The 12,113-nt window shown below is 34.4% G+C and overlaps 1 protein-coding gene across 3 annotated transcripts in view; it reads left to right on the top strand.

Moving 5' to 3' along the window:
- Positions 1-12,113, top strand: part of LOC131688618 (ionotropic receptor 25a) — an 800,747-nt gene that overhangs the window by 485,900 nt on the left and 302,734 nt on the right. For all 3 annotated transcript variants that reach the window (XM_058972999.1, XM_058973001.1, XM_058973000.1), the window contains 2 exons: positions 2,293-2,530; positions 2,588-2,945. In XM_058972999.1, coding sequence (XP_058828982.1) covers positions 2,293-2,530; positions 2,588-2,945 — 596 coding nt within the window. The remainder of the gene's footprint in view (positions 1-2,292; positions 2,531-2,587; positions 2,946-12,113) is intronic.

Genomic DNA, 12,113 nt, shown 5'->3' with positions numbered 1-12,113 from the left:
TCAAAACTCTTGAAATTGTCTCGAAAGTCTGTTATTTATTGTTACGGAACCCTATGGCAATTTGAAAAGTGGAATTGGAATGGAATGGTCACTAACGGCCCCACGGGAACCTGCTCCGGAATGTCCGTTCCGGGGTCAAATGACCAAATGGTTCCAAAACCGCGAGATACAGTCTACTGATGCAATTCCAAGAATTTTGATACCCATATTGCTAGTATTTCATTGAAATTCACAAACAGTATCCAAACACTAGAACAAGCTTCCGGAAATCTGGATTCCCGGGAACCGAATGAAGTAACCCTATTCATTTTTACCAAGTCTAAAACTGTATGAGTTCCTGAATCCAAAACACCTAAAAGTATAAAAATCGGTTAAAAATTACCTTAGTTATTGGCATTTCAGTTTTGTGGGTACCCGGGTACCCACGTTGGCCTGTTACGTAGCAAAAAAAATCAGGAACCCCTCCTTACTCCATCCCTTACTACATCAACAATATTATTAACCCAAAAGCTGAACTTAGTGAAGTTCTAAGATGTCACAAAGTTTCGATTTCCAGCTATGGATAAAACATGGGAATTTCATTAATTGAAACCTAAAAAGGTACCCGGGTACCGTGTTGGACACATAACGGTTAAAATTGCTAGGGAGTTTCGTGATCCGTTTTGTTTAGAATCACTGTACTGCTCGCTTGTACGCTCATTGCTGGAATCCAATGCCGTAATATGGAGCACTTACCATGCAAATTGGATCGCCAGGATTGAAGGCGTTCAACGAAAATTCGTAAAGTATGCTTTGCGGTTTCTGCCGTGGTGAGGCCCATTTAACTTGCCGCCATACGAGGAACGCTTTCATCTGTTAAACATCGAGCCGCTGGAGGTACGAAGGATCACCTCACAAGGATTATTCGCTGCAAAGCTACTCACAGGCGATATTGACAGCTTAGCTGAATTTGTACGCTCGTGAGAGACAGCTTCGTGTGGTAACTTCTTGTTCCTGTAGTCACGAAATACACAGTACGGACAGCACGATCCGATTCGTTTCGTTTGCTCGCGATTCAACGAACTTGCTGATTTCTTCGATTTAAATGTGTCGACCAATGTGTTTCGTCAACAAGTTCTTCATAATTTTCGTGTTGGTCGTAATGTTTAAATTTTAAATTAGTTTTAGCTTTCAGTTTTAAGTTTTCATTAAGACAATCTATGTCAGATGAAATTATACCAAACAAATGAACAAATAAACAAATAAACAATTAAACAAATTAACAAATAAACGAATAAATAAATAAACAAATAAACAAACAAATAAACCAACAAATAAATAAACAAATGAACAAATAAACAAATAAACAAACAAATAAATAAACAAATAAACAAATAAACAAATAAACAAATAAACGAATAAACGAATAAACAAATAAACAAATAAACAAATAAACAAATAAATAAATAAATAAATAAATAAATAAATAAATAAATAAACAAACAAATAAACAAATAAATAAATAAACATATGTACTAAACACTGTATTCATTGAATTCGAATTATTATTATCTTATTATTATCTGATGCCAATTATTCATAAATGTTAATATGTTAAATGTTCCTAGATCGTCGTTCAAATGAGTAATAGTATCCATATGTATATAAACTTAGATATTTCTTTTTCCAAAATAAAAAAATTCAAAACCCCTTAGAAAGAATAATTCAAAACTTGTCTCGATTAAAAGATGCATCAGCGATATTGACTTGTTTGTGGTAATATTGTTCTACCAGAGACAAAAAATACACCGAGAAAAAGTATTACTCAAATTTAAATTTGAATTTGCGCGAAATTGGTTAAATGTCGGTCATTGGTGTTTGAGGCATTTATTAATTTAACAAGTCCCTCCTTCTGATACCCCTAAAAGTGAGATATCTTCTGAGAGCTATTCATTAAAACGCATTCTTCAATAATAATCATCAAAATGTTATAAAAATATTGTTGTATACCCCGACAGAACATTTCAAATTTAGTCTCAGATGAAAGAGGAGTATCTAAGCTTTCGATTAGTGAATACTTCAGCAATACTGATTTTTTTTTGTCTAAATATTGTTCTAGCAGAGACACCGTGGGGTGTGTTACACTGTAACTAACCTTTAAAACTTATACCGTATACAACGGTACTCAAACACCTGTTGGTATGTGAATTATATCACTTGAGAAAAAAAATTAATTTCACTATATCGTGCGTCAATTATGTAGAAACACTCAAATGTATAACAATAATATTTTATTTTTCTATTTTTTTGCAGAATCAGCCAAACGCGAGTTTTTTGAACGAAATTTTGCATGGCATGCAATTACTCAATATCAAGGAGAATTGTCCAGTAGTATTGAAAATGCTACTGTCATGTTATTACGACCAGTATCTGACAGCAGAAGTAAAGACCGATTGGGTGTAATCAGAACCACGTACAATATGAAACAAGAACCTCAAATAACAACTGTTTTTTATTTCGACCTTGCCCTTCGAGCGTTTTTAGCTATTAAGTATACATGACATTCGTGTACTTTACCATCACATTCCTATTATTTATGCCGTTCTAGAAACATTCTTCAAGTTGGTGCTTGGCCTCCGAACATGAAATATTTAACATGCGATGAATATGATGGAACGAATACGCCAAATCATACGATTGACCTAAAAACTGCATTTGTCGAAGTAACAGAGCCCACAACATATGGTCCATTCGAATTTCCAAAAGGGAAATTACCTTTCAATGGTCATAGCTTCATGAAATACGATATGGATATAAGCGCTGTAACAATCCGTGGAGGAGCTTCAGTTAGCACGAAAAATTTAGGAAAATGGGAAGCGGGTCTGGATAATCCGTTACATGTTGTTAGTGAAGATGACATGAAAAACCTGACGGCGGATACCGTTTATCGTGTTTATACTGTTGTTGTAAGTTGATGTCATAATTTTGATTGTGTCGTGTAACGTTTACAATATTTTATATGGTTCTCGGCCTTTATTATAATCTGTCGGTATATAATTCTAGCTTGTGTAATGCACTGATGGATGATGATAGAAATTAAGTGGCATTCGTGCTGTACTAGTGACGGTAGTTACCGACCAAGTTTTACTGCTACAGCTGCAGTAGCGTAACCAAGGGGTTTCTGAAGATTATATGCCACTCCGCAGGGAATGACACCCAAGTCTCCCCCACCCAAGCCAAATTATTTTGCTTGAAGAAAAAAAATAAAGGGTTGTGTACAAGACACGACCGCAGTCACGTTGAAAATGTAGCTTTTTTGGTGTGGCTTTCGCTTAGTGGCAGGGTTGTCACATTCACTAATTTTTTTAAAGGTTTTGCAGAAAGCATCGGGGATTATTTTGAATATTTTCTTATATTATGATTTACTGATGAAGGAACAGATTTAACAAGCACAAACTTAATACAAGTTAATTAAAGGAATTTTCTAAATGAAGTCTTATTATATATATTCGTCCTAATAAGGACGGTTTTTGCCTTTCTCAATAGAAAGGTATTGCAATTGCTCTGAAAACCGACTTTTTAACGGCGGCCCCGAGGGCCGAGTGACATATCCCATTGGATTCAGCTCGTTGAGGTCGGCAAATGTCTGTGTGTGTATGTATGTGTGTGTATGTGCGTCTATGTACGCGAACACAATCTCACTTAGTTTTCTCAGAGATGGCTGAACCGATTTTGACAAACTTAGTGAAAGGTGCAACGTTCCCATATGCTGCTATTGAATTTCTAATGGATCCGACTTCCGGTTCTGGAATTATAGGGTGATGAGTACGATCACGTAGAAAATGTAGATTTTAATAAATTCTGCAATGAATGTATAATGGTGAAAATTTTTCCAAAATGTGACCACAACTGCTTCGATTTATAGTACTAGGTCACTATCAGCTACTCAAAGTCTCTTTGGTCACATTGGCCACCATCATTGGTTCCGGAAGCCCCGGCGGAAGTATCAAAATTCAAAATAACAGTCACATCGGTTTCTCGGAGATGGCTAGACCGAATCAACCAAACTTAGTCTCAAATGAAAGATGTTGCGTCCCCGTAAATGGCTATTAAATTTTATCCCGAACCGACTTTCGATTCCGGAGTTACGGGTTGTGGCGTGCGATCACATACCAAATTGTGATTCAAACCGATACTCCGATGAAAGCAAAAAAGGTAAAAATTTTGCTAAAATGTCTCTCAAACAACTTAAATTTGCAGTTCTAGGTCACCGACGGCCAAACAAACTTTCGTTGACTACATTGACCACCATAGATGGTTCCGGAAGTGCCCGGGAAAAGCGGCCATCTTTCAAAACTAGCAAACTCATATCAGTTTCTCGGAAATCGTTGGGCCGATTTTCACAAACTTAGTCCCAAATGATAGCTATATTATCCCCACAGATGTCTAAAAAATTTCGCACGGATCGTTTATATGTTTCCGGAAATATAGACTGAACCGTCCGGTCACATATGAAATTCCCATATAAGCCGGAATTCAAATTTTTTTTCAAAGGTGGTGTAAAACGGTACCCCATGAAATTTCAGAAATCGAATTCGTATTTTTGATGCCAAACATCTTTAAAATGCATGAAACGTCGAGATTTTATGCCATCAAAAAAAAAATTTTTAATAAGATCGACTTTTTGGGACTTTGCCGCTTTCGCACCTTTTTTCAGTTCAATATTACCGTGGCTGTTTTATCTTTTACAAAATTTTAGAACTCGAATAATGATTTCTTTTCTTGTATATTTTCATGGCATGTATAATAATAAAATGTAATATATGCATTTGAAAGCTTTTAATGATTATAAACAACGCAAACATTCTCGTGTTCATGTTTGAGAAAGGCACAATTGTACCGCTAGGTGGATTAAAACAGGTTTTTTTTGTTGGAGACGAACCACTGCGACCAGTATTTCGACCTTGCCTATGAACGGTGTGAACCAGCAATTCGCCATCTCACTTCTGTTCCGCCATTTGGAACTGCGAACAAAATCCTTCCAGTGGACAGAGAAACGTTCCTCTTCTGTAGCTCGTGTCAAATAAAAGATCTAACAACTATCCTACAAGTAACAGTAGCGATAATCTAATTGGTTCTGCCAGCAGAGCAGGCATGGCAATGAAGGAATAAGGTCAAAAATAATCCTTTTATATCAAGCGATGGAATGTATAGGATGCTTATGAATGTGGAGATGAGGTCCGTGTTAGGGAAAGTCTTGCGCAAATTTGTGAAAATTATATACGTTTATCCTATTTATTCCATATTTACGGATTTTTCAATAATGTGTTAATAAAATACACAGATAAATTTGATAACAATTTTTTACTGGCAATTTTTAAAATCGATTGGTGGTCGAATTATGAAAAGCCATCAACAATTAACAAAACGTAAGGGAAAACTTTGTCTATTTTCTTACATTTTCACAATAATACGAATTTTTCAATAGTGTACGATTGAAATACCAATTTATAGTTGCAACCAATTTTTAAGTTGAACTTTTCTGAATCGATTAGTGTATAAATGACGCAAATCCATCAGCAATTAACAACGCTACAGTAATTTAAAATTATGCCACATTTACGTGACGCTGTTCGAAAACAGATTTTAGTTTTACACCTAGCCCCAGCCCCATATAGTAGAGTAAAGCATTTTCAATGCTAAAATTGTAGTGATACTGATTAATTTAAATCTATAGTACTTTTTCAAGTAGAAGTATCTAAAAGAGAAAAAACTATTTTTATATTTCTTTTAAAAATAATTATGGAATTCGCCCTAACTTTCAAGATTTTTTTCGAGGTCAGGAGGGCCGAGTCTTATACACCAATCGATTCAGCTTGACGATTTGGGACAATGTCTGTGTGTATGTAATGGACAAACTCTCATTCATGTTTCTTAGCAATGGCTGAACCGATCTTATCCAAAGCAAGCAAATGAAAGGCATACTGCCCAAACAGAACGCTATTAATTTGTGGTTGTTCTTGATGATTAGTTTCCAAGATATGGATATTTGAATGTGCAAAAAGGTGATTTTTGCAGCTTTTTAGAATTACCTGTCGAAATTACCAACACAGATAAAAACTTTATATGGTTTCAGACAGCTTATACGAACACCTTTTGAAAGAGCTATAGTTTATTAAAATTGGACTTTTTTCAAAAGCGATATCTTATATTAAATACGGACGACGGATTACTACCGTTTTCCTGCATCTAAAAATAAGACCAAAAACATGCTATTGACTTAACGTCTAAGTTCAGGTGAATAGCATCTTCGAAGAATTTATTGGATGTAATATGCTCTTTTTTATATTGCGTTTTCACAGATTGATCCCCCAATTAATGAGTCATTTAAATTTATTTTATTTTAAGCGATTAAATTTAGAAGATGTCTTCAACAAATTTGTAGCTCTTTCTTTTGCAAACAACTTTGCTGAAGACACCAAGTGTATATCTTGCTTGCTTTAAAAGTGATAGCATGTTATTTATTGTTCAATATAGTAATAACCCGTTGTAATCCATCAGCCGAATTTTATTTCGATAAAAGAAAAAAAAGATCAGGACATATTTTGTACTCCATTTTCTATCTCTTCGCTATTGTGCTATCTTATGACAAATACCATTTGGGACTTTTCGAGAAAAATATACATTATATTTAATTTTTCCATGCGGTAGCAGCAATATCAGGTTACTGAATGATGGTATGGGAACACAAAGTTTTCCCAATTTTCCTCCTTTATTCGGGATTGTATTCAGAACCGGCGGAATACGTGGGTAGTATGGGTAGTACTACCCACTCGAAAATTGCCAAGGGAGGAATTACCCACTCGAAAGTTTGAAACAAACCAAAACCTGAGGTTAACCACGTATTCGTCTCGCGCACAAAATGCATTCGTCTGAAATTCTCAATGTGCAACAATTTCATATTTTTAATCAAATATAAATTTCTTTCCTTTACAATTCAAATTTCTTAAAAAATATGGGATCATAATATGGTTTGAAATCATATTTTATATTTATACTAAAGGGTATTCATTTTGATACATCTACATCTTAAAACAAGAAGTTCAGATCGACATACAAAAAAATAATGCAATTTTTTTCAGACTAATTAATGCAGTTAAAAATATTTTTAAAGACTAGATACACAATTTGTATTTTTTTTTTACAAGAACAATTATTTGATTAGTAATTGAAACAAGGAGAAGCACTTGTAGGCTTTTTTATAAGGAAGACAAAAGAGGGTGCGTGACGTTTGGCATAAATACGTTAGACATAAGTACGTTAGGCATACATGTGCTAGGCATAAATACATTAGGCATAATGGACGTTAGGCATAATGGACGATTGGCATAATATATGTTAGGCATAATAGACGATTGGCATAATGTATGTTAGGCATAATGGACGATAGGCATAATTCACAAAAGCGAAAAAAATAATCGCAAGGTTTTCGCTATTATAGAGATTTCAGCCTTACGCTTGTTTTTTTCGGGTTAGAAAAAAGAGACTCCAAAATGAAACATAGCAAGGGAGATATTTATTCCTTGCAGGTGTAGAGTTTTTCTCAATTTTTTTCCGTGGACGAAATGGAGAAAGTATTCGTTCATTTAAGTGAACAGATTTGATACAAGCACATTTCAAGCCTCTTAGATGTATTACCAATACAGTTATGTCCAAATATTTAAAAAAGCAAATAATGAACAAATATTAAGTTTTTGCGAAAATGGAAACTTGCAGTGTTATGTACAGCACCAGCATTAGGGTACGGATTTTATGTTTGTGACGAATGACGATACATTTTTCGTTTCGGTAACTCGTCACGGTACACTCTCCCTCATAGCAGACAGTTTCCATAGTTCTATTTTTGATGGCCTCGACAATAAAATCATTGACCTTCACAATATGAGAGATAATCAATATAGAAGCAGCAATATTCGTATATTCGTTGAATGAATAATAAAATGCATCATTCTTTCTTTCATGAATTTTTCTTCAAGGTTATATATTTTCTTCTTGGACAATTACACCATGTATGCATGTAGGATCTAATCTAAGTTAACCATTTCATTCCCAAATTGTTTCTAGCGTTCATGGGGTTTAAGAAAAAACGTTTTTAATCCACCTAACAGTGTGATGAGACATTTCTTATAACTTTTATCACCCTCTTCGGATATTATATCGTTTGAGAACATTTAGAACTTGATGCTTCGCGATGTTTTTGAATACACATACTACATGGGATAATGGCAGGACTCAGAGAATCGCTCAAATCAGCATAGGACAACATCAGTGCTAGAAATCTCAAACCAAATCAATGGGAAAGCGAAAAAATGGCCCATAAAATAGCCATACAAACGAATTATTGTTAATGCTCTGTTAATAAAATATCTAAATTGTGTTGGGAAAACTGAATTTTCCTGAAGGGGTTATTTATTGTACTGAGCCAAAAAAAAGAATTTTTTTTTTTGAATCGCTTAAAGTTTATACTTTACTCAAATTTCCAACGCGACTGAGAACTAAGAAATCAACGCTTTTCTTGAAAAGGGCGATACTAGCAGTGATACCATTCAAAGAAAATCAACAGTGAATATTTCCATACTTGGTTTTATTTCCTATTTAAGAACTATTGTGTTTTTTACATCCTAGATTGCATGATTCAGTGATCGAAACCCAAAACTTCATAAAGTATTTGAAATTATAAAATTAAAATTTGTGTTTGCTATTGAAATTGACAAAATGGTAGTATCGCCCCTTTGGCGATTGTTTATTTTTTCGGTCCCACCTATCAGCATTGAAGTATCGCCCTTACGTTTTTTACATTAACTACCGTTCTACACCACCGATTTCGTCCGTTTTTTCAATAGCGATCATTGTTACTATTTACAGCTGGTATCAGCTTGATAATCCTAAAAAATACGAAAATAACAGTTTCGCCTCTAAACTGCTAGCAAAAAAAGTATCGCCGTTTGTTAGCGTTCATGGGGTTTAAGAAAAAACGTTTTTAATCCACCTAACAGTGTGATGAGACATTTCTTATAACTTTTATCACCCTCTTCGGATATTATATCGTTTGAGAACATTTAGAACTTGATGCTTCGCGATGTTTTTGAATACACATACTACATGGGATAATGGCAGGACTCAGAGAATCGCTCAAATCAGCATAGGACAACATCAGTGCTAGAAATCTCAAACCAAATCAATGGGAAAGCGAAAAAATGGCCCATAAAATAGCCATACAAACGAATTATTGTTAATGCTCTGTTAATAAAATATCTAAATTGTGTTGGGAAAACTGAATTTTCCTGAAGGGGTTATTTATTGTACTGAGCCAAAAAAAAGAATTTTTTTTTTGAATCGCTTAAAGTTTATACTTTACTCAAATTTCCAACGCGACTGAGAACTAAGAAATCAACGCTTTTCTTGAAAAGGGCGATACTAGCAGTGATACCATTCAAAGAAAATCAACAGTGAATATTTCCATACTTGGTTTTATTTCCTATTTAAGAACTATTGTGTTTTTTACATCCTAGATTGCATGATTCAGTGATCGAAACCCAAAACTTCATAAAGTATTTGAAATTATAAAATTAAAATTTGTGTTTGCTATTGAAATTGACAAAATGGTAGTATCGCCCCTTTGGCGATTGTTTATTTTTTCGGTCCCACCTATCAGCATTGAAGTATCGCCCTTACGTTTTTTACATTAACTACCGTTCTACACCACCGATTTCGTCCGTTTTTTCAATAGCGATCATTGTTACTATTTACAGCTGGTATCAGCTTGATAATCCTAAAAAATACGAACATAACAGTTTCGCCTCTAAACTGCTAGCAAAAAAAGTATCGCCGTTTGTTTGCATGGAGCGTGGAGGGCGAAACTTTAAATAAACAAACAAAAATAGTTTCGCCCGTTGTATTTTTTGCTCTAGTTTAAGAAAGCAACATCGTAGAATCCAAATTTTTGGGTTAATTTGTTGCGTTTCAAAGCCCTCATTCGCATGCATGAAAAAAAGCCTTATGTTTACATTTGTAAGTATCGCCCTTTTCACAAAAAAGCGTTGAAATGAAATCGCAGCTCCTGATATCACGCTATCTTTGAAGTGCATGCGTGTTTCAAATTTTACTTCGACATTGACTTTTTCTAAAGGTGACTTCCCAATAGTATCCTTGATTTGAATTATTATCACTAATCCTAATGCCAAAGAACAAATAAAAACCTCTCGAAAACGAATTGTTTGGGAAAATCATCATCATTACTGAAATTTTCATTTTCACGAATCTTTTCGATAACCTTCCGTCACTTGCGTTAATGCACTGGGTGCACAGTACTCAGAAAATCTAGCGAAATCGTCTTAGGGCACCAGCGGGTCTAATTCAAAGCTATCTGTGCGGCGAGTTAAATCTGTAAAGAATACTAAAATTTAATTTCTATTCCATAATTTTCAGTTCAGCAATTCGAGAGATCGTGCTCACCGCAAGCCATGAAAAATAGACTACGTTAAGAAGCGATGGTCACTATTTATTAAAAAATCACGGTTAAATAAAAAATGAAACTATTAAAAAATTTCAAATAGTTTATAATTTTCACAAACTTTTTAGGAAAAATTTTTTTAATAAGCTTTCGTAATATTGTGTAGGAAAAAAGCTGAAAATTTCAGTATTTTCTCTATCTGCAACATATAAACCCTTAAGCAGTGGCGGATCCAGGGGGAGGGTCTTGGGGGTCCGGACTCCCCCCCCCCGAAAATTTTTAAGTTCTTGAGAAATTTTAAAATAGTTTCTATTTTAAATTCATTCCAAGTTCAAAATCATTCCAAACTAGATTCGATTACCAAACCTGATTTTAATTAAATGAGGGTATTTCATATTACGTATTGCACAATGAACATTTCAAAGTTGAAATTTTAGACCCCCTCCGAAATTTTTTTCTGGATCCGCTCCTGCCCTTAAGTATACCAATTAATTGGAATAGGTTCGCCAAATTTTGGAAGAAGTCTATAAAATAACCCCTTGAAAACTACCTAAAAATTGTTGTAGTTCGATGCAATAAAAAAGTCTCCAAAAAAGAAATGTACCTATTAATGTGAAACACAGCGAATAATACATACAATAAAGACCCATTTTTATCAGTCTCATGGTGTATTTTAGACTGACAAAATGGGGACATTGAATAAATCGGGCAATTTTTTTTCTTTATAATAAACTGAAGCTGTTCAAATATTCTTCCCGTCCCTTGATGAAGACTGATAACTATATCTGATTATGATGAACTTTTTATTTTTGCATATTTCCATCTTCATGATAAGGAAAACATGCTCAAGAAGGGATTTACTCGAATTCAGTCTTGTTCGTCTGCTAGAGCCTATCAAACATATGTTCATATTCGGCTGATAAAATCGGGGTTTCAATGTGTTATAATAGATATTCAGCGTTCGAAGAAGTTTCTTGAGAACGAGTGTAGAACGACTTTGTTTCTACTTACTTGAAATCAGCGGCGTAGCCAGAAATTCGGTTTGGTGGGGGTTTGGTGAAAATCGATCATACTGTCCAAACGGCATAATTCCGAAATCGTAATTTTTGAAGTTTTAAAATTATGCAGAATTAATTTTTCAGAAAATAGCAACAGAGTTTGTGTCTTTAGCGAATTTGTTGAGACTTTATTGTAGTCATGAATATTAACCTGAGAAAATTCACCATAAATACTTCTTGGACGATATACCGTCAAAATTATTTTTCCAAATGATGCGCTGTTTAACGTTTATAAAACTCATCGAAGATACTAAACCTCCGAAATTGGCGGTTTCAAAATGATGCTATCTTGACCTTAAATTACTTTTTTAAAACATTTGACCTATACATATAATTGGTCATACAACAAAAATCAAATGCTCAACAAAATCGATCAGGACCTGCTAGAGTCGAATGGAAATCGTCATTTTTCATAAATTTCTCTTTATATTCGGAAAGTGTTATACTCGTTATTAATCATATTACGTTTTCGTCTCAACTCGACGCATTCCCAAAATAAAAACCTGTTTTAATCCACCTAGTGGTGCAATTGTGCTTGTCTCATTTGTCCAGACTACGATTCC

This window comes from Topomyia yanbarensis, chromosome 3 (assembly GCF_030247195.1).
Source record: "Topomyia yanbarensis strain Yona2022 chromosome 3, ASM3024719v1, whole genome shotgun sequence".
NCBI classification, from domain to species: Eukaryota; Metazoa; Arthropoda; class Insecta; order Diptera; family Culicidae; genus Topomyia; species Topomyia yanbarensis.
This window is presented reverse-complemented; position numbering and strand designations above follow the sequence as displayed.